The 18518-nt window shown below is 42.0% G+C and overlaps 2 protein-coding genes across 4 annotated transcripts; one reads left to right on the top strand and one right to left on the bottom strand.

Moving 5' to 3' along the window:
- Positions 1 to 930: 930 nt before the first annotated feature.
- LOC113582918 (XK-related protein 8-like) lies at positions 931 to 4023 on the top strand. Its single transcript, XM_027018968.3, has 3 exons — positions 931 to 1376; positions 2141 to 2331; positions 2787 to 4023. Exons 1-3 carry the CDS (start codon positions 931 to 933, stop codon positions 3539 to 3541), a joined length of 1392 nt encoding a protein of 463 aa, XP_026874769.2. The 3' UTR covers positions 3542 to 4023.
- A 2006-nt stretch (positions 4024 to 6029) lies between these two features.
- Positions 6030 to 17603, bottom strand: eya3 (EYA transcriptional coactivator and phosphatase 3). 3 transcript variants are annotated; one of them, XR_014119247.1, is made up of 20 exons: positions 17515 to 17603; positions 15348 to 15466; positions 15029 to 15078; positions 14134 to 14204; positions 13975 to 14055; positions 13764 to 13827; positions 13559 to 13668; positions 13063 to 13200; positions 12655 to 12740; positions 11769 to 11949; positions 10839 to 11014; positions 10658 to 10741; positions 10293 to 10382; positions 10141 to 10199; positions 9760 to 9923; positions 9067 to 9181; positions 8619 to 8740; positions 8315 to 8415; positions 6648 to 7040; positions 6030 to 6513 (listed from the first exon to the last, which is right to left on the bottom strand). XR_014119247.1 is itself a non-coding variant. In XM_081704783.1 (19 exons), exons 2-19 carry the CDS (start codon positions 15378 to 15380, stop codon positions 6960 to 6962), a joined length of 1806 nt encoding a protein of 601 aa, XP_081560909.1. In that variant the 5' UTR covers positions 15381 to 15466; positions 17515 to 17603; the 3' UTR covers positions 6031 to 6959. The 3 variants fall into 3 exon arrangements, 2 of the variants coding, with proteins under 2 accessions (XP_081560909.1, XP_026874779.2); XM_081704783.1 differs by having other exon boundaries at positions 6031 to 7040; XM_027018978.3 differs by lacking the exon at positions 13063 to 13200 and having other exon boundaries at positions 6032 to 7040.
- Positions 17604 to 18518: the final 915 nt, after the last annotated feature.

Raw genomic sequence — 18518 nt, 5'->3', positions numbered from 1 at the left:
CCTAAATCAACCATTTATTTACGATTTTCTTAGATATAAAGGAAAAATCAAAGCTAGGAGGAGCTAAGCTCCTTGATGCCCATAATGTCGAGACTCTTGTGTTTTTCCAAATCTAGTGTATGTTCTCTGACTGTGAACTGCTTGTCACATGCTCCGATAGCCCAAAAGTGTCAAACTGAACAGTAAGAGCATAGATTTTTTATTTATGTGAAAAGACTAGTTTTGACAGAATAGCAGAATTCAGTGGAGAAGGCTGACAACAAATGTTAAGCCATTAACAAACTTGCAGAGTATTATAGAGAATTAGACATTAGTAAAGTCCAAAGTGTATAGAACCATGCAGTTACTCAAACTAGATGTATCACTAGATATAATCTGCTTGCTCTAGTATATATAACTGTGAGCCCCCACACTGAAGTAACAAGTTTAATAATTCATATTAAAATGAGTAGTTCCTTAACATACATGATAAACAGTTTTATAGCATGAGATCTGTAATGTGATCTTTACAAAGTATTGATCATATGATTTAATGACCAACACAAAGTCCTGATCACATGTTTTTCCCCTATATAGAGATCTCTTCATATGGGTTTTTCCTCCACATTAGTGTTACTCAAATTGGTCACAACTGGTTAAATATGACCTTCTGGAGTCTTATGTAAGTGCTTCTATCCCTCATGGTGTGGTTAGCTCTGTCACCAGAGGATGACCTCTGGCTGTGGTCTCCACTGATCCTACTGATTTTAATAAACCCACTAAGGGGGGATTACTGGTTTGCTTTTGGAATGTGAATATTGTACATTTCACTGGAGGTTTGTTTGTCAGGTGCTTACTTATTAATCCCCAAGGTGCACCATCCGCATTCCTTGGGGTGGAAAATCTGTGTGGAATAGCACGTGGAAAGACTTATGGTCACACACGTGTAGAATGTTGCGTTGCATAAACTCAGGAGGAGGGGACTGGCATGACGTTCTCACTTTCAGTTTCTGCCGTAAGTTGATACATAACCTTTTTCAGACATCTGGAGCAAAAGTATTTTATAGACGAGAGCCGCAGTCTCACGCCATGGAGGAGATATTTCCTTTTGATCTCGTGAAGTCGGACATTGTGTTTTCATTCCTGGGTTTTGTCGTCTTCCTCTTGGATATAGCACTGGATGTTTGGGCTGTGGTGTCACTCTATCAGGAGGGTTCTTACATTTCCATGAGCCTGTTAATATTTCTGCTGCTGGGCTCCTCGGCCCTCCTCCAGGTATTCAGCTGGATCTGGTATTCAGACCCCTCGGTCACCCTGGAAACCAGCATAGAGAAGTCCGTGAGGAGACATGGTTTACTGGGGCTGCTTCACGTCTTTCAGCTGGGTGTGTTACTCAGGTTTGTGGGTAATTTGGGTTCCTTCTCTTTCTCCTTCACTGCTGTGATAAATTAGTCTGTCAGAGGGAACTGATTCGCATGGCTATAATAGCCCACATTTGCAAAACCCTTCAAACAAGAGGGGAAAAGTATCTGTTTTTATATTAGTACAAAAGGTGTTTTGTAAAATATATTTTTATAGGGCAGTTGGGTTGTAGCAGTTTCTGAAATGTATCTAGGACAAAAAAAAAATCAAAATTGGCACAGTTCATCAGAGATGTGTATAGTAAACAAAAACTGTACTAAAGTAAAACTACTGTTATATTAAAATAATAATTACTCAAGTAGAAGTAAGTAGTCATTTAAATTACTACTTAAATAAAAGTAAAAAAGTACCAAGTATAAAAACTACTCAAGTAACGAGCTACTTTATCAGATCTCATTTAATTATTAAAACAGAACTGCAAAATCCAGACATGATTTAGACAGCACATTGAAACACCAAATCAAATATGTACAATTTCTGTTAAAATTAATTGTAATAAAAAGTGTTGCTACCTTCAAGTCTTATGACGGGATTAGTATTCTACCCATAGACGTTATATACAGTCTATGGTTCCACCAATAACAAGATCTGGAACTAGTTAGCTGACTTACTATGTCATGTGTTATGGCTACATGAAGTTTTTCATATCAACTAGATGTTATGCATATGAGTGTAACAAGCATCACAGTAGATTTGGTGACAATAACAATAAACCTAAAAAACCAAACATTTTATGCAGGTGTGCAGGTGTGATGGAGATCTCCATCTGCAAACTTAAACAGATAGACAGTTTCAGAAGGGGCGTAGCTGGGTTCCTGATTTATGACCTCAACATGCTGCGACTGATGGAGACATTTTCTGAAAGTGTTCCCCAGCTGGTCCTCATGATCCACACTCTTATACAGGAGCAAGACCTGCGGCTTGTCTCAGGTAAGATGCACTGATGTTGCATGAGCAGAACATGCTCTGTGAATGGCCTTTTGAGATCGATGTATCATTTATATTAGTTATTTGTGTAACTTATCCAAACAGTTAGCATGTTTAATTTTAAATTTACAGTATTAAATGTGACAAATTCTGGATATATACTGACTATCCAGATGCTTGATCAAGGCTGGTGATGGAACACAGCACATTAATAACACACAATGCTTTTGTAACTCAAAAATATTAATAATATAAAGCTTTAAAAATCATAATCAATGTTTTTTCCCTGCCTTCTTTGATAAATTGTTCTGAAAAAAAAAATGCTGCAGGTAGAATGTATTTAGTAATTTTAATGCTGGGTATAATATTTCAACATTAGGCACAAATTTTGGATTTGCTAATTTCATAATTAGAAACAATATACTCACCATCCTACACCGCCGTTGTTGTCTGCACAGTGGCCAAGATTGTTGGTTGCTTTCTTGCCATTGCTTGGAACATGACCTTCTACCATCGCAGCATGCGTAAATTTATCCCAGAGGCATCCAAGATGGGTTGGCTTTCCTCAGTGGTCTACTTCCTGTGGAACCTGCTGCTCATTGTCCCGCGGGTGGTGTCTCTGGCCCTGTTTGCCTCCGCCCTGCCCTGCTACGTCGCCGTCCACTTCCTGTGTCTGTGGATTTTGTTGACTCTTTGGGCCTGGTGGCAGAACACAGACTTCATGGACTCCAAGGGAGGCGAATGGCTCTACCGGGCCACCGTAGGACTCATCTGGTACTTCAGCTGGTTTAACGTGGCGCAGGGCGGGACCAAACTGAGGAGTGGCGTGTACCACCTGTTCATGGGGCTGGACATGACTCTGCTGCTGGTTCTGTGGTGGTGTATGCAGTGTGTGGAGTCAGCACGGCAGAATCCCCCCCCGCTCAGCCCGTATGTGTTGCTGGGAGCAGTCCCTGCCCTCTACATTGTGGGGATCTTACTGAAACTGGTTTATTACAGTAAGTGCCATCCAAAGCAGGCTTCCGTGGAAATCAGGAAAGCCGAGAGCCCACGGGCTATGTCTGAGAGCTTGGTAATGGCATGCGCCACTGTGGAGACAGACTCAACTAGCACTCCCGAACGTGAACCTCAACGTGAAGCTTCCCTCCAACCACAGCAACATGGTGTCATCCACAAGAGAATGAGAGACATGGCCATCCATTTCTACCACTAGGCTGGATTTAGTAACAGACACTTTTTTTTAATCAGCCATTCCTAATCTTCCCAAACTACAAATACATATCCAGCAATACAAGTTTCTTCAAAGTAAAAACCAAGAACCAAACAGGAGTTGGTGGTGAAATATCTCAAGCGGATGCTGGCAACAGAGATGTCCCTTTGTAGTATATAATTTATGCAGAAGTTGTGTTGTAAATACTATTTTGTGTGTAATATTTACTAAATTCAGGATTCTGGTGTGAATCCAAGTTCAGAAGTTTACTTTGTTTAATGGAATAGAACTGCATATACAAAAGAACAGCGGTTCAAAATATCTGGTTACATCCTACCGATGTCCACTGCCAAATACTGTAACAGTCTTTATTCTACAGCACTCAGGAATTAATGAAAAACAATGTGTTTGTTTTGATATGGTTGTATTAGATTGTGTGTGTGTGTGTGTGTGTGTGTGTGTGTATATATATATATATATATATATATATATATATATATATATAATTTGTTTCTCTTGGTTCAAGGACACAAACGCCAGGTGGAGCTTTCAAAGATTTTATTGATGGAGCCACAGACATTCTTATAGTACACAAGAAAACTGTTGGGCCAAACAGTACTCCGGTCCCATACAAACAAACGGGGGGGGAGAGCATCCAGCTACAATATTTATTAAACAAGATCCTACTTAACATGGCCAAATGGAGTTGTTATTGTGAGACTGTCTCCCTGTAACTTAAGAAATAATTCACACAATAGCAACTCTGACTAAAGAAATCCCAGTTCACAGAATACTGACCATTGGACATGGCTACAGGTAAACGATGTGTCATAGTTCTGCCCTCTTAAGCGCACACGGTTCAGAATAAGAGGACAAGCAGAAAACCCCCATTCAAGATTTCCTGCTGCTTAACAGGGAGCTTCACATCACTCTGTACACTGCAGGAGTATTTTTTGCACATATTAAGCACACATCTGGCGCTCAGCCTGGGTGTAGTACATCTTAAGGGCACCCACCCTCCAAATGAAATCATAAAACCCTGCCCAAAATAAAATAAGCCTCACACAGCAAAACACAAACATGTCTCTTCTTTCGTAGACATTAAGAAACATTTGGGACCAAGTTCACTGAAGCCTTTCACAAACGCCGTCTCTTCCAGGAACGTCAAGGCTTTTTGTGACGCAGACATCACGCCAGTCGAACTGGATGTGCCAGCAGTTACAGCTGATGTGCTGAAGACTTAAAAACCCAACACAGCACAGGGGGAGGGAGAAACCTGAAGAACTGTACGGTCTTGCTGGAAAAGCTGGATCGGTTTACAGTTTCTTTGATTGTCCAGGCATTTAAGTCTCAAAGGCGACTGACAGTTCAAAAGGACGAGATTAATGTTCTCGTCCCTTTATACATACAATTGGTGATGGAAGGGTTCATGTCAGAAGTGGCTGCACATGAAAGGACAGCTGTCATCTTACAGGACATAAGAGGGAATCAAGAAGACAAACCCTGGATGAGGACAGGGATATTTATGCAGGAGGATTTTAGGACATACTGACTGTAGATCGGGAAAAAAAAAAGTTTTAAGAAAGTCTGTAATAAAATTGAAAGAACGTTCACATGTGTGCATGCACATACACAAGAGGGGGGAAGAGGAAAAAAAACAAAAACCCACCACCACACAGACAAAAATGATAACAAAACATACATATTTGCCATATTTAAGGGTTTAAGAGATACAATGATGTCGTTTAAGGTTAAAAGGCACAATATAAATAACCACAGGAAAAGCAACACACACGTACAGCCAAATGGAAAGCACACATTCATAAAAGTCAAACGTTGAGTAAGTGAAACTGCCCTTTGTTTTTTTTAAGCTCGTATTGTCAAGATGAAATCTCAAACTGTCCAAGGATACTGACCCTCCTATTCTCCTCATCCTCACACTTTCAAAGAATCAGCATTTAGCGCCGACAAAAAAACATTATTGCACAGAGGGTTCGGTTCCTTTCTCCCATGGTGTGTATTGTTTTTGAGTTTTTTGTGAAGTGGAGCTAAACTGCTTCACCAGCAGTTCACAGTGTCAACGGCAGTTTTCCTCTTCCCAGTGAATCAAAACGCATGTAGCAGAGAGCAATGCAAGAATCCCACGTTTCTTCACAAACTGTCTTTAGTCATCACACTGCAGAATGGTCAAATGTGACTCCATCACTTCCTCTGCTATTTGTTGTTTCACACGTGGAACCTCTCTGCACTTCTTCACACAGTGGTGGGTGTGTACATGAATGGCAGCCAGTTAGTAAGACAGTAACGAGTGACGCAGTTGTTCCCTTCGAAGAACACTTTGGACTAATGCTCAGAGAGACACAGCAAAGTTCCAAAAGGTCCTTTTCTGTCATTTTTGGACATTGTACAGACTGGGAGAAAAAAGGGAAAAAACCCAAAAACCCACCCACCCACCCACCCACCCACCCACCCACCCACCCACCCACCCACACACACACACACACACACACACACACACACACACACACACACACACACACACACACACACACACACACACACACACACACACACACACACACACACACACACTCTCCACCATGGTACACACACACACACACACACACCAAGAACAACAAGAAAAAAACTTAATATAGTAACCAATGAAAAAGTGTTTTGCCATCCAGTGGAATTTAAAATATACTGAACAGCACACAGGCCAAAAAGGTTACTAATCTGCTTATAATGTGTGGGCCCACCGGTATACACTGAAGCACTAATGAACATTTCAAAGACACTGAGCTGAACTGTACAGAGCCCTGCAAGGACCATTACAGAACAGGGTGAAAAACAAAACAAAAAAACATGTCATTTCCAGACTGAAGTAAACACATAAAAGGTTTGGATAACAGGAAACGTTTCTTCCAGCATACACAGTCAGTCCAGGCGTCAGAGCCGGCCCTCCACGTCTTAAGCTTTGGAATGAGCGCAAAACCAAAGTCTAATGATTAGGCCTTTTGAAGCAATTTTTTAATTTGTTTTTTACAAAAATCACAGAGAACACGAAACTAGAGCAGAAAGTCTCCAAAACACCTAAAAGCTTCCATACCAGTGCAGACCTTTGGTTGTTCCTTTGGTAAATCCACTTCTGGTGGCGATGGTAACTATGGTAACTCCAGCAAGCCTTTGGCAGTATGGGGCTCGGAGTTTCTGGAGCTCTCCGCGGGTCCGTCAGCAGCGCCAGGCTCAGTTCCGGCTTCTTAGCTGCCTTAGAGGTAGTGGAGGACAAGACATACCAGAAGCTTCCTGCCAGCTCCCGGTCTTCTCCAGGACCAGACTTCCCGAACTTGAGCTTGCTTCTGGGGCCCAGAAGGTGGTAGGTGTGTTGCGCTGGGAGTCGGGGGTCCTTCCTCCTGCTGCTCTATAAGAAGTCCAGCTCAAGAGCTTGGTGCAGGGACACTAGGTCCCCGCGGGCAGAGATTCTCCAGAAGGGCATGTTGTGCTGGAGAAACATGAAAAATTAAATGCATGGCCATCTTACAACACAATCAGGACACACACACACACTGCCATCTTGCAGCACAATAGGAGAACAAATGGCACACATGCACCCAGCTTACAACACAATTTAGAACACATCTTACAGCATAAGGTATGCATGTACCCATTTAAACACAACAGCCAAAGTAAGTGGAGCAGGGATTGAACAATGTTTCCTGTTGTTTCATAATTATTCATTTCTAATGTTTGATGATGATGATGATACTACTACTACTACTACTACTACTACTACTACTACTACTACTAAATTATTATTATTATTAACTTGCTCATTCATGTAATTATCCAATGAGCCAATTATATGGGAGCAGGGAGTTGCATAAAATCATACAGACATAGGTCAGTAACTTCAGTTAATATTCAAATAGATGTGGGTCAGTAGCTTCAGTTAATATTCATGTAGACCTGGGTCAATAGCTTCAAGCCCCACCACCGTTAATTCTGCCTCTGAGCAAGGTCCTTAACATGTAACCAATTGTAACGTATAACTAATTATCTTGTGTATTATGGTAATAAATCCTGTTACCTTAAACTCTTCACATAACATCATGTAATGTAAACACTTAAGTACTCACTAACTCGGGTGAACAATTCCCTGTTAAGTATCCAATCTGCTGTGCATGTTTACTATATTAAACCATAAATTAAGCTAGCCGAGTGGTGATTGCCTGACAAAGCAGGCTTTTTAAGCATCGAGTTGGTTACGTGTATTCTCATGACTTGTGCTGGGCTACCAAATGGATTAAACAGGGGTCCTTCTCAGTGTTTGTGTGGTGATCCTGATAAATTGGCCAGTGAATACACATTGAATTCATTTCCTCGCTTCATCTCCTTTCTTCTCTGTGGTCTTCACTAACAAGCTCATGCAGGTGTCTGGTGTGGGCTTTGCTGGGAAACTCTAGCAGTGGGCTATTTACTTACATTTTAAAAAGGCAGGAACCATACAAGTATTATTAACATCTGAAACTGTGCAATCATTACTGGGTTTAATTTAATGCTTGGGGACAGCATTAAAAATTGAGTGTCCTATCCTAATGACAATCTCCAACAATGAGTCCATCCCCAGTAGCACAGAAACTACAGCCAACTACAGGCAATGTTCTCTATGTACAGTGTCCAATACTTGATGTACATAATGTAAATGTAACCTCATGCTGGTGTGAGGTGTGTGTGTGTGAGGTGCATGTGTGAGGTTTGTGCACGTGTGTGAGGTACCTGTTTAGCTGCAAACTCCTCCTCCCGGCCGTCACCTATAACAACGTATGTCACCTTCTTCCCAAAGCGAGACACGATGCGTTCAAAGCAGCTCTCCTTCCCTGTCAATCAAAACAGTCGTTCAAAGCTCAAAAACACACCACAGCCACAACCAACAAAATCACAAAATCAAAACTATACACATAAAAACTAACTACAGCAACAACGCATTTTAATCCGAATGCTTTAATGAGGCCTTACGGTCAAATTTTATGATACCCCACACGTCTCACTTAGGCTGTATTCAGAGGCATCTGACAGTTACCAATTTTGGTGGCGCTGTAGATGCTGTCGACGGGGAAGACGTCACCCAAACCATAGAGCAGAACTTTAGCCAAAGCAGGGACCAGCTGGGTGGTGGTGACCAGAACGTTCATACACCTGCCCCTGATCATAGCACAAGAGTATTAGCACCCAGCCCACAACTCGAATAAAACCAAATGATCCGGGTTACTCAATTTCCTAAAGCCCAGGGACTGATAAGGGACTAAATGACATGTAGAACTATTATTAGCAAATGAGTTACTGTGATCATTATAATTTATCACTAGAGGAACAACTGTAACCACTACGATTATGGCAGCGGCTACACTCACTACAATCAAGTGTTCGGATTTTCCATTTAAGAAATGTTATTCACAATTACTGGTCATTTTTAATTTCTATTTTCACTTGTTAAAAGTACAAACTGCTGTGAATGTGGGCAGGCTCACCTTGACTGAATAAGACGCAGTGATTTAATCGCGGTGCTCAGCCAGCCGTCGGTCACTGCCTCGATCTCGGCGCGAACCCGGATCAACAACTCCCTCTTCAGGGGACTCAGTAGCGCTGTGGAAATAGGGGGATGAATTATACATCATTCATTTTTAATGAAACATAATGCACAATGTTGTCAAGATTTTGAACAAGAGCTGGTTTCAAAGACAAGTATTAAGCCTAGTTTTCGTCTAAAGCATAAAACTAGCAGTAAATTACACTGGAAATTTATTTTAGTCTACATTTATGCTTAGTCTGGGTGTTGAATAAGCATAAATTTAGACTAAAATGATGGACATTGGCCATTAAGGTTTTTAACATTTTTTTTTTTGTTTTTAAATTGCACCTGTAGCAGTTCTATTACAGCATGGTTTAAATAAACAATAGCCTCATCTGCATCAATGAATCTGATTTTTTTTCATGCAAGGTGTAAATACGTTTGTTTGCTACATGTTTGATGTTATGTGGACCACAAATGTGTACTAGAACTGCAATTAAAATATTTGTCCAAAAATAGAACCGCAACTAGGCATTCTGCCTAAACTATCCAAGCCAATTCAGTCTGTGGCTTCGTGCTGGGGGTCACCCTGGGGCCACCCACAAGGCCATGCGGATGGAGAGAAGGGCTGAGCAGCCAGGGGTGAACTCACCTCCCACGTTCATCTTGTAACTGATGTAGATCTCTCGTAGACGGCGGTATCTGAAAGCCAGCTTGCGCATCCACTCCACGCCTCCCTGCACACCAGTGGTGGTGGAGCCAGGGCCGCCTGCCCCACCCGTCCCACTGAAGCCATCGCTCGAAAAGTTGTAGTTGCTGAAAGAGGATGGACAACCTGTAGCACTCCACCATAACACAATAATACTCCACGATAAACACCATAATACTCCACCATAAAAACAAAAATACTCAATCATAACACAATATACCCTAACACCATAATACTGATAAATCCAGGAGAGACCAAGTTTCACTGTGTGGTTTATGTTCATAAACGACAAATATTCTAATAACCACCCAGTTCCTGCATTACCTCAGATCTTGTCCATTGTCATCAGAGGCTACATCCTCCACATGGACCTGATCACACTCCTAAATTCAGAGAAACACCAGTTTAAATCCCCACTGAATCACAAGATATGTATCTGAAAACATAATAAGAGAGTGGAGAAATAGGCAATTCACCTCCAAATCGTTGAAGAAGAGATGAGTGTCTGCTAGCTCAAAAATCAGCTCCTCCATCTGCAGACCCAGATTAAGGACAGTGGCTGGGTCCTGGGGGAAGACAAAGAAACTCAAACACACTGGCTCTCAACAGATCAGTCACCAGGTTAACAAACCCAACAGCATTATAACCATGTAACAATATGGTTTAAATAGCAGAAGGAAGTAATATTGTCAGATAAGTTGCCTTTCACGCTTCTGCTTGATTTCAACATATTGAGTCCATCTGTACTAATTAATGGCATTTGGAGAACAGTTAGAATTTGGTCAGAAATAAGTGCAACACACATATTCCTTCAGAAGCTGCTTGGTGTTATTTTCTGTACCTTGCCAAACTTCTGTGCAAATGACCCAGTGAGGAGTGAGTGGAAGACAATGATAGTCTCATCCAGATCCCACAAGAAGATTCGCTGAGAAGGACGCAGGAGAAAACAGGAGGTGGAGATTAGAAACCAAACACTTCATTCATGATTTGTAACCACTGGCCAGCGTGCATACAGGTCACACCTCCAGGTCGTTGTCAGTAGACGGAGAGCTATCCGGTTTCTTGCCCTTGCCTTTGGCTTTGCTGGGGGCATGGCTCTGGGCATGTCTGGGGGTGGGATCTTCGTGTTCTTGGGCTGTTGTGTGGGGGGCAGCATCAGGAGGCAGGGTCCCGCCCGTCACACTACCTGGAGATGTGACTAAGAGAGAGAGAGAGAGAGAGAGAGAGAGAGAGAGAGAGAGGCTCTGATTTAAAAGTAATTTCAAAGTAATTATAATGCTGCTATGCAAAATTAGCCCATCGCTCAAACTCAGGATAACAGCAGATTTTCTTAACTACCCGATTTTCACTCACTCAACATTTAGTTCCCCTGCATGCAGAGACTCACCGATGTTATGTGGTGGCCCCATAAAATGATCTCTTATGTGAAAACACCTGAAATTTAGGCAATATTTCTAATATCCCTCTGCCTCCAAAATGATGAAAACTGGAAGAACTTATTTTAACATTTAATTCTAATTTTAAGAAGTGAAATTCTCACTGCAGTGGCAGATAGATTTGCTTAACTAAAAGGTATGCATGAAGGAAGCAAAGTTATCAGTCACTGCTGCAAGGACATTTAATATGGCAAGACACTTAAAAGTAAGAGTAACAAAAATAAGCGGAATAATTTTATAACACTTCAAAAAAAGGTTATTGTCTAAATTTAAGAGGTTTTAATTTCATCTTCTGCACTGTGAGCACACTGAAAAACCTGGTCAGCCTGCCCTTGAAGATCTAGCCAAACGGAAGACTGAGGCTTGTTTCTCTACTCAAGGCGGAGGCTAGGACCGTAAACTCCATTTTATGGGCTCAGGGTACACAAGCAAGTGCAAGTGTAATATTGACCAGATTACTGTTTTACTAGACTGCAACAGACCGCATGCAATTAAGGCGTCAGAGGGTGGGGCCACCTGCGATGCTCGGTGGGGCTTCAGGGGCACTGCCTTCAGTCTTGACAGGTGCATAAGACGGTACACCCACACTGGCCCCACCCTCCTCACTGCTGGGTGGGGCAACTGGGGTGTAGCTGGGGGAAGGGACATAGTACTGTGGGAACTGCGTCTGACCCAAAGAGTTATAGCCCGAAAAGTCCTGCAGCCAAACAGAGGGATGTTAGGCAGTGGTGACAAAAGTGTCAAGTTTACCTGTGTATAATCACACACTACTATGCTGATGCCTGTTTAGAAGTGCCATAGAATGGAAAACTATATTTAACGTTGACATATTGGAATAAGAAGAGTTCCGTACATGGAACTGACACACCGTGAACCTCAAACAGTGTTTTCACCTCCATAAAATGTACACACAGCATAAGAAAAATAAATTTGTAAGATGGACCAATTCTAAAAACCTTAGGCTGATATGCAAGTCTTCACTAATTTAAAATTTACAACCCTAAAATTTGCTCCATGGCTCAGTTTTAGTGATTTAACCTGTTAATTCTGTGTGAGGCATTGTGGTGCCTACTGGCGTGTAAACCAGGGCTCATCAATTATTCACCCATCAAAAAACAGTGTTTAAAGACAGAAAACAGATCATTTCATTCTAGGGCCAAATCATCATATAGTTGTAAATGGACAGGTATAACTGCATCTGGGCATTTTATGCCCTGACCAAAGTGATATACCTTCTATATAGACATCAGAGAACAATTTAAAAATACTGAATAAATGCGTTCTAGGTCACCTTTTAAATGAAACCTGTGAATTTTCCAGGTTTTTTCTTGCATAATTGTTTATTTGACAAGAGTAACTGGTATTTCTTTCATTCAATAAGGTGATTTAGTGATCAGCTTACCTGATGTGTAATTGTAGCTGTCGCCGTGGTGACTGCAGGTGCTGTGGGTATATTGGTGTACACGCTAGACGTGGTGAAGCAGGACCCTGGTGTGGAAAAACAACATATCACAGAACCCCATGACATGAGCAGACAATAGCAAAGAATACACAGTGACAAAGCACAGAGACGACAGATAAAAAAAGATATAGTGGAATGGAACATTTAATGACAATGAACAAAAAAGGTAATTTAATGGTTTATGAGAAGGACATCAGCTATACAGCACTACATCTAGAGATGCTGCACTGTAAATCTCAAACCCACAGCCGTGTCGGGCACTGTAGTCCTGCGCTAATGCACGTGGGAAGCAGAGTGCTTGAAAGGAGAGCTGAGGGAAGAAGAGAGGGCATGCAGCAGCAGGCTTGCCTTGGCTAGGGTAGGAGGTGTGGACCTGGCCTGCCTGCATTGAGGTATAGGCTGTGCTGAAGCTGAGAAACCCAGTCTGGCCAGCAGAGGGCGCCTCAAGCAGCCCTGGCTCACTCTTAATGCCTGGCCACATGGCACCTACAACATGACAGTCAGGCACGCAGGTATGGCAAGATGGAGAGACGCACGCACGCACACACGCACGCACACACATACATGGGCACAAACATAATGCCGGAAAGATAAAGAATGTAGAGATGGAGGGAAACGGTGAGATGGTTAGAGGACAAGCAGAAAAAATAAGATGTGAGCTGAAATGTGAACAGAGGCAGCTGTGTGTGAGGGCAATGATGCAACACAAAACGGTGATTTAATTGGCAGTTCCAATGCAGCATTAAACAGCGGTTCAGCGTAGCGTGGGGCTATAGTGACTGGCAAATAGGACCAACAGGCAACTGAATTAGAACTCAGGTGGAGAGTAGAGAGTGGGACAAACCGAATGGAGGCAGGCCATAGCTCTGCCCTGACTGACTGAAGGTGCTGTACACAGCAGACTGGCCCAGAGACTGGAATGCCACCTGGCTGCCATATGCAGTAACTGCAGGGCTGAGGAAGACGAGGGGAAAAGGTGTGTGAAAAGGCCAACAGATCTACATGGGCTTAAAATGAGGCTAAGGTTCCTTTAAAGGCTCAGTTCTTACCTGCCCCCTTGGTAAACGTGTGAGGTATATTCGGGGGTGGCAGAGAGCTCTTTGCATGTCACCACTAGGTGGCAAGAAAAACAAACAAACAAAACAAACAACAAAGAATTGAGTTCACAATAAATAGTTCTCATTAAGCTGAATTTGTACAGCTTAATTGTTCATTATAATAATAATAATAACAAAACAATAAAAACAACAATAATAATACCTTTACTAGTATAGGAGCTGTCTGCGTCACCGGTCTTGTTTTGTGATATTTCTTGATTTGACAGTTCTTCACTTCCAGAAACTGACAGACATTGAAAAGTGTTTAAATGGCAGAAAATGACAAATATGAGCTGAGAGAGAGAGAGAGAGATCTACTCACCAGCAGCTAGATGAGTGGAAGAGGATGGAGGGTAAGTGGTGACCTCTGATCCCAAGATGGCTGGGTCACTCCTGTCATGAGACAAAGTTATTAGCAATTCTACCACTGTAACAACAACTCTCATATCTGAACTATCTTAACCAGCTCTTACTGCAAAATGCCTGTGGCTGAGAAGGCAGCTGTACTATAAAGTGTTAAATTGGATTTTGTGAGGGGACCAACGAAAACTATTTTTTTGTGCAGTTAAGCAACTAAAACCTGACATGTCTTGTGAAATGTCCAAAAGCAGACAACTTCAGCTTTAACCATCTTAATGCCTGTAAAAGCAGCACACGTCACTCCTGATACAGAAAGAGGATGAACTGGCCTCTCTGCTGTCAGTGATCATACACAGACCAAGATCAGCAAATCTCAGCTAGTAGTTGACTCTCCTATATCACTATGTATTCCCATCTCAGTGTGAAAAACTGGCCCATTTTATTTGATCAGAAATATCTGTGTTGGGGAAAAGAGCAGTGAGCCAGTGAACAGTGAAGTGAAGGACAGCGCCAGTGAACAGTGAACAGCTCCAGTGTACAGTGAAGTGAAGGACAGACAGTTCCAGCGAACAGTGAAGTGAAGGACAGCTCCAGTGAACAGTGACATGAAGGACAGAGAGCTCCAGTCTGTCATTTCACAAGCTTATCTGAACAGTGTCAATAAATCAGCAGCTTCTCTGACTTTGGCACCGCTAGTGTCTTGGGAACATGGAGGCCAAACAAAGAACTGCTTTCTGAGTGTTAGATAAGACCTTCACCAGATTTCACTCTCAGATCTTCACACTGACAAACACAGATCAAAAAGCATTTGGAACATGTGCAAGGTAAATGAAAAACATGTACAGAGAAGCGTTTACCTTGGGTTCTCCTCCTGGCTCGCATCCATGTCATGCCGAGCTTTCTTGGCCTATTATAACCACAAAGATAAATAAATTGTAAATAATTTACAATAAATTGTAAATAATTGAACACATCTAAGATTACATTTTCTGCTGTATGGGATTATCTTTCTTTGTAATATGTAAAAACTAAATACAAGATACAAAGGTTAAAAGTACAGAAACCATCAATGGACTAGCAGTTGTTTAAATAAAGCAGCCACAGGGGCACGTCAGCGATGTGTGATGTGGGGGAGGAGCCACATGGGCACATCAGTGGTGTGTGATGTGGACTCACTGGAATCTCCATCACCTCCTGTGGTTCCTCCATGTCAGTGGGTGAGAACAGCACTGCCTGCCCTGATGTGTGCAGTAGCTAGCTCACTCTCTGCTGTTGCCTCTGCTTTCCTGCAGGCCCTGCAACACACAGACATACGTACTTGCATGTTAGTGAACACGGCAGTTCACACAGTTCTGATACACCTTCTCTGAGGCCCTTGTTTCCACCCCATCCTGGACAGGTCCAGACTTGCTCCCTCTCCCCTCTCCTTATTGACCATGTTGTCATGTGAAGCTGGGTGCAAGGCAACACCAGGGACAACAAGGTCAGCTCTGCCACAGCACCACAGGGCTGGGCCATCTGCCCACTGGGCATGCGCACCAGCCACACCCACTGGCCACGCTCACACTATGCTCACTTTTTGCCTGCGAGGCTCTTTGTGCTCTCTAAACTACCTTTAGGGATTAGAGACACTGATGCAGTGCCCTGATCAGAATTACCATAAAATTTTATTCACATATGAAACTGACTGATATTGGAAAAAAAGAAGCTAAGAGAAAAGTGAGTAAGAGGGAATGCAGATTAGAAAGACAAAAACAATTTAAATGTTGGTTTTAATCTTTTCACCTCTTTAGTATCTTTTAAAAACGTTTATATGATCTAATGTGAGAGTAATGTGTCAGATGTATATCATTAACAAAAAAACTATTCAAACAAAAGTTAAGGTCAGATGTTCAAAGTATTTAACACAAAACATTTGCGAAAGCAGTGTGAGGGAGTGAAGGAGCTCAACGAGAGTGAAATCGTGCTCAGCAAAAAAGCACAGCAGGATTACATGACTCAGACCCACAACCTTACTGAACATTACTTTACTGAACATCACCTTACTGAAAATATTAACCTTACTGAAAAATATTTAAGTACTTTACTGGATATAACAATTATCTCTTTATATGAAACAAAGAGAAAATATCCCAAATGAATTAACTGGCTTTGTGACGATAACTTAATGCCAAACACGCATTTCAGAGGAGAGCACTTTGACTTCTTTCAACATCAGACATCAGATTCCGCCCCAGCTGTTCGGTTCTATGCTTGAATCCCTGTAAAGGCGTTTTACAGTCTTAACAGTAATACCATGCTCTTGCAGAGGTTTCCTTCTGTCTTTTCGGCTAACCTTGTATATGTTTTTATTTTCCCGCAAAAAAAAAAAAGTTACATACGAACTTTAGTCGTTAAGCGGGCATCTCGTGCCTATGTAGAAAAAAAGACTGAAAAAGCTTTCAAATCGTTCACGGAGGAATTAAATGTGCCGATATGAGCCGTCCTCTCCAAAACCCACTGCTGTAAACATGACATCCGAGCTGTGTCGGGCACTGGCATCGGCGACCCCGACCCACACCAGCGCAGGCTGAGACGACCCGCCTGTGTGCGTTATTATCTGTGTAAAATCAAGCCGAGCCACACAAGTCAAACGCCGAGAAGGTAAATTTCAGTTCAAGACAGCACAGAGACTGTCGTCCACTCATATCAAGGACAAGTCTGTGGCTATGCTGAAGGTGAAGCCCGCACAAAAAAAACACTCACGGGCATCCAACACAGGCACAATCACATTCACCAACCTGCCAGCTAAATCACTAGCTTAGCCAGCCGGCTAACGCTAGTTAGGTCACAGCTAGCCAAACTAGCGGGGTAAAGCACTGCCAGGCTAATTAACCAACTACCCACACACACGGGATACTGTGTAGATAGCGTTGTAAATTATTACGTTTATGCAACGAGAAAAAATGAATGTCGCGGTGTCTGCACAACAAACAGTTTAGCGTTACACAGGCTACTCTGACTATCTAGCTAACGCTGGTTAGCTAACATCAAGACATTTTTGTATAACAGTAAAAGCTGCAGAGGACCTATTGATATAAATTCGTAACCATATAGCTTAACACTGGGTTTTCTACAATAACCTTTATGCGCACAGTGCGCTTGCTAACCTGCTTAACTTAGCATCAGATAGCTACGCTAGCTAGCCAGTTAGCCTAGCTACACGCCAGCCCAATAGCCAAGACAGAATGCTAATCACTACCGTGACCTAAAAAATCTAATTAAAGGAGAACCCAAACCGTAGCGCTAAGCTATACAAGCTTCGTGCTTCTCCAGTATAACATTTATTATTTAAAAACCTTACCATCGCAGTAAGAAGTTGGACAGATGGCTAGGTAGCTAAGCTTCCTTGTGCTGAATTAACTCCCTCGGTTGTTAGGGACAACTATTTTGCAGGAAGTTTTACTGGTTTGCAGTGCGCATGCGCAAGACAAATAAATTTTAAGTAAAGCTAAATTTTTATTCATTCATTTATTTATTTATTTTGGTTACGCTTTTTGCATCTTTTGTATCGTGTTTGAATACCAGGGCCCTCATTCATACAACTTGGATTCCAAAGAAGTGTGCGTACACCCAAATAATAGAGATTTATAAAAACCACATCAAGTACGCACATCTGCAGGCCGTTTCCTCGTTATAAACCAAAATCTTAAAATGTCCGCAGGTGTATGAACCACATATGCCGCCGTTATCGTCTGCAAATATACACAAATCCAAATACCCATAAATGGTTAATGTAAGTCATCCATGAATATTTAAATATGAGGAGTCCCATTCAGTATTGAATGAGACAGTGAAAGATAAATAAAACAAACGAATTTTCCTGAATGAGGTGGAAATTTTGTGATGGATATCAAGGCGAGGAAAATCGTGTTATTTGGTGGCCTTAGCAATGATATCACCAATAATCACAGTTTTATTGAGTGGCAATAATGTATGTTACACGAAGCCAAATGTTAGATTAAAAAAAGTGGTCAGACTTAAAAGAAGCAAAGAAGCGATTTGCTTTGCAAAGGCAGAGTTGCAAATCCAACTAGCGGGGGGGGGGGGGGGGGGGGGGGGGGGGTTAATGCCCACCTTACGCATCCAGACAACAATGATTTACCTAGATATCCAACAGCCTGCTCCACAATGGGACATGCCATGAGTAATGGAGTTTTTAGATTTGCTGTGTTATGATTAAAGCATAGACATGGACGTTTATAGTGAGTAATATTTGGACTTTTTCTAATAGGTTTTAACTTGACAAGAGGCCAGCTATCCTGTACAGCTCAATTCAAATTGATTCCCTTCAGTGCTCTGTCTTAG

This window comes from Electrophorus electricus, chromosome 2, assembly GCF_041902795.1.
Source record: "Electrophorus electricus isolate QZ-2024a chromosome 2, ASM4190279v1, whole genome shotgun sequence".
NCBI classification, from domain to species: Eukaryota; Metazoa; Chordata; class Actinopteri; order Gymnotiformes; family Gymnotidae; genus Electrophorus; species Electrophorus electricus.
Note: the sequence above shows the minus strand (reverse complement) of the source record. Positions and strands in the feature narration are given on the sequence as shown.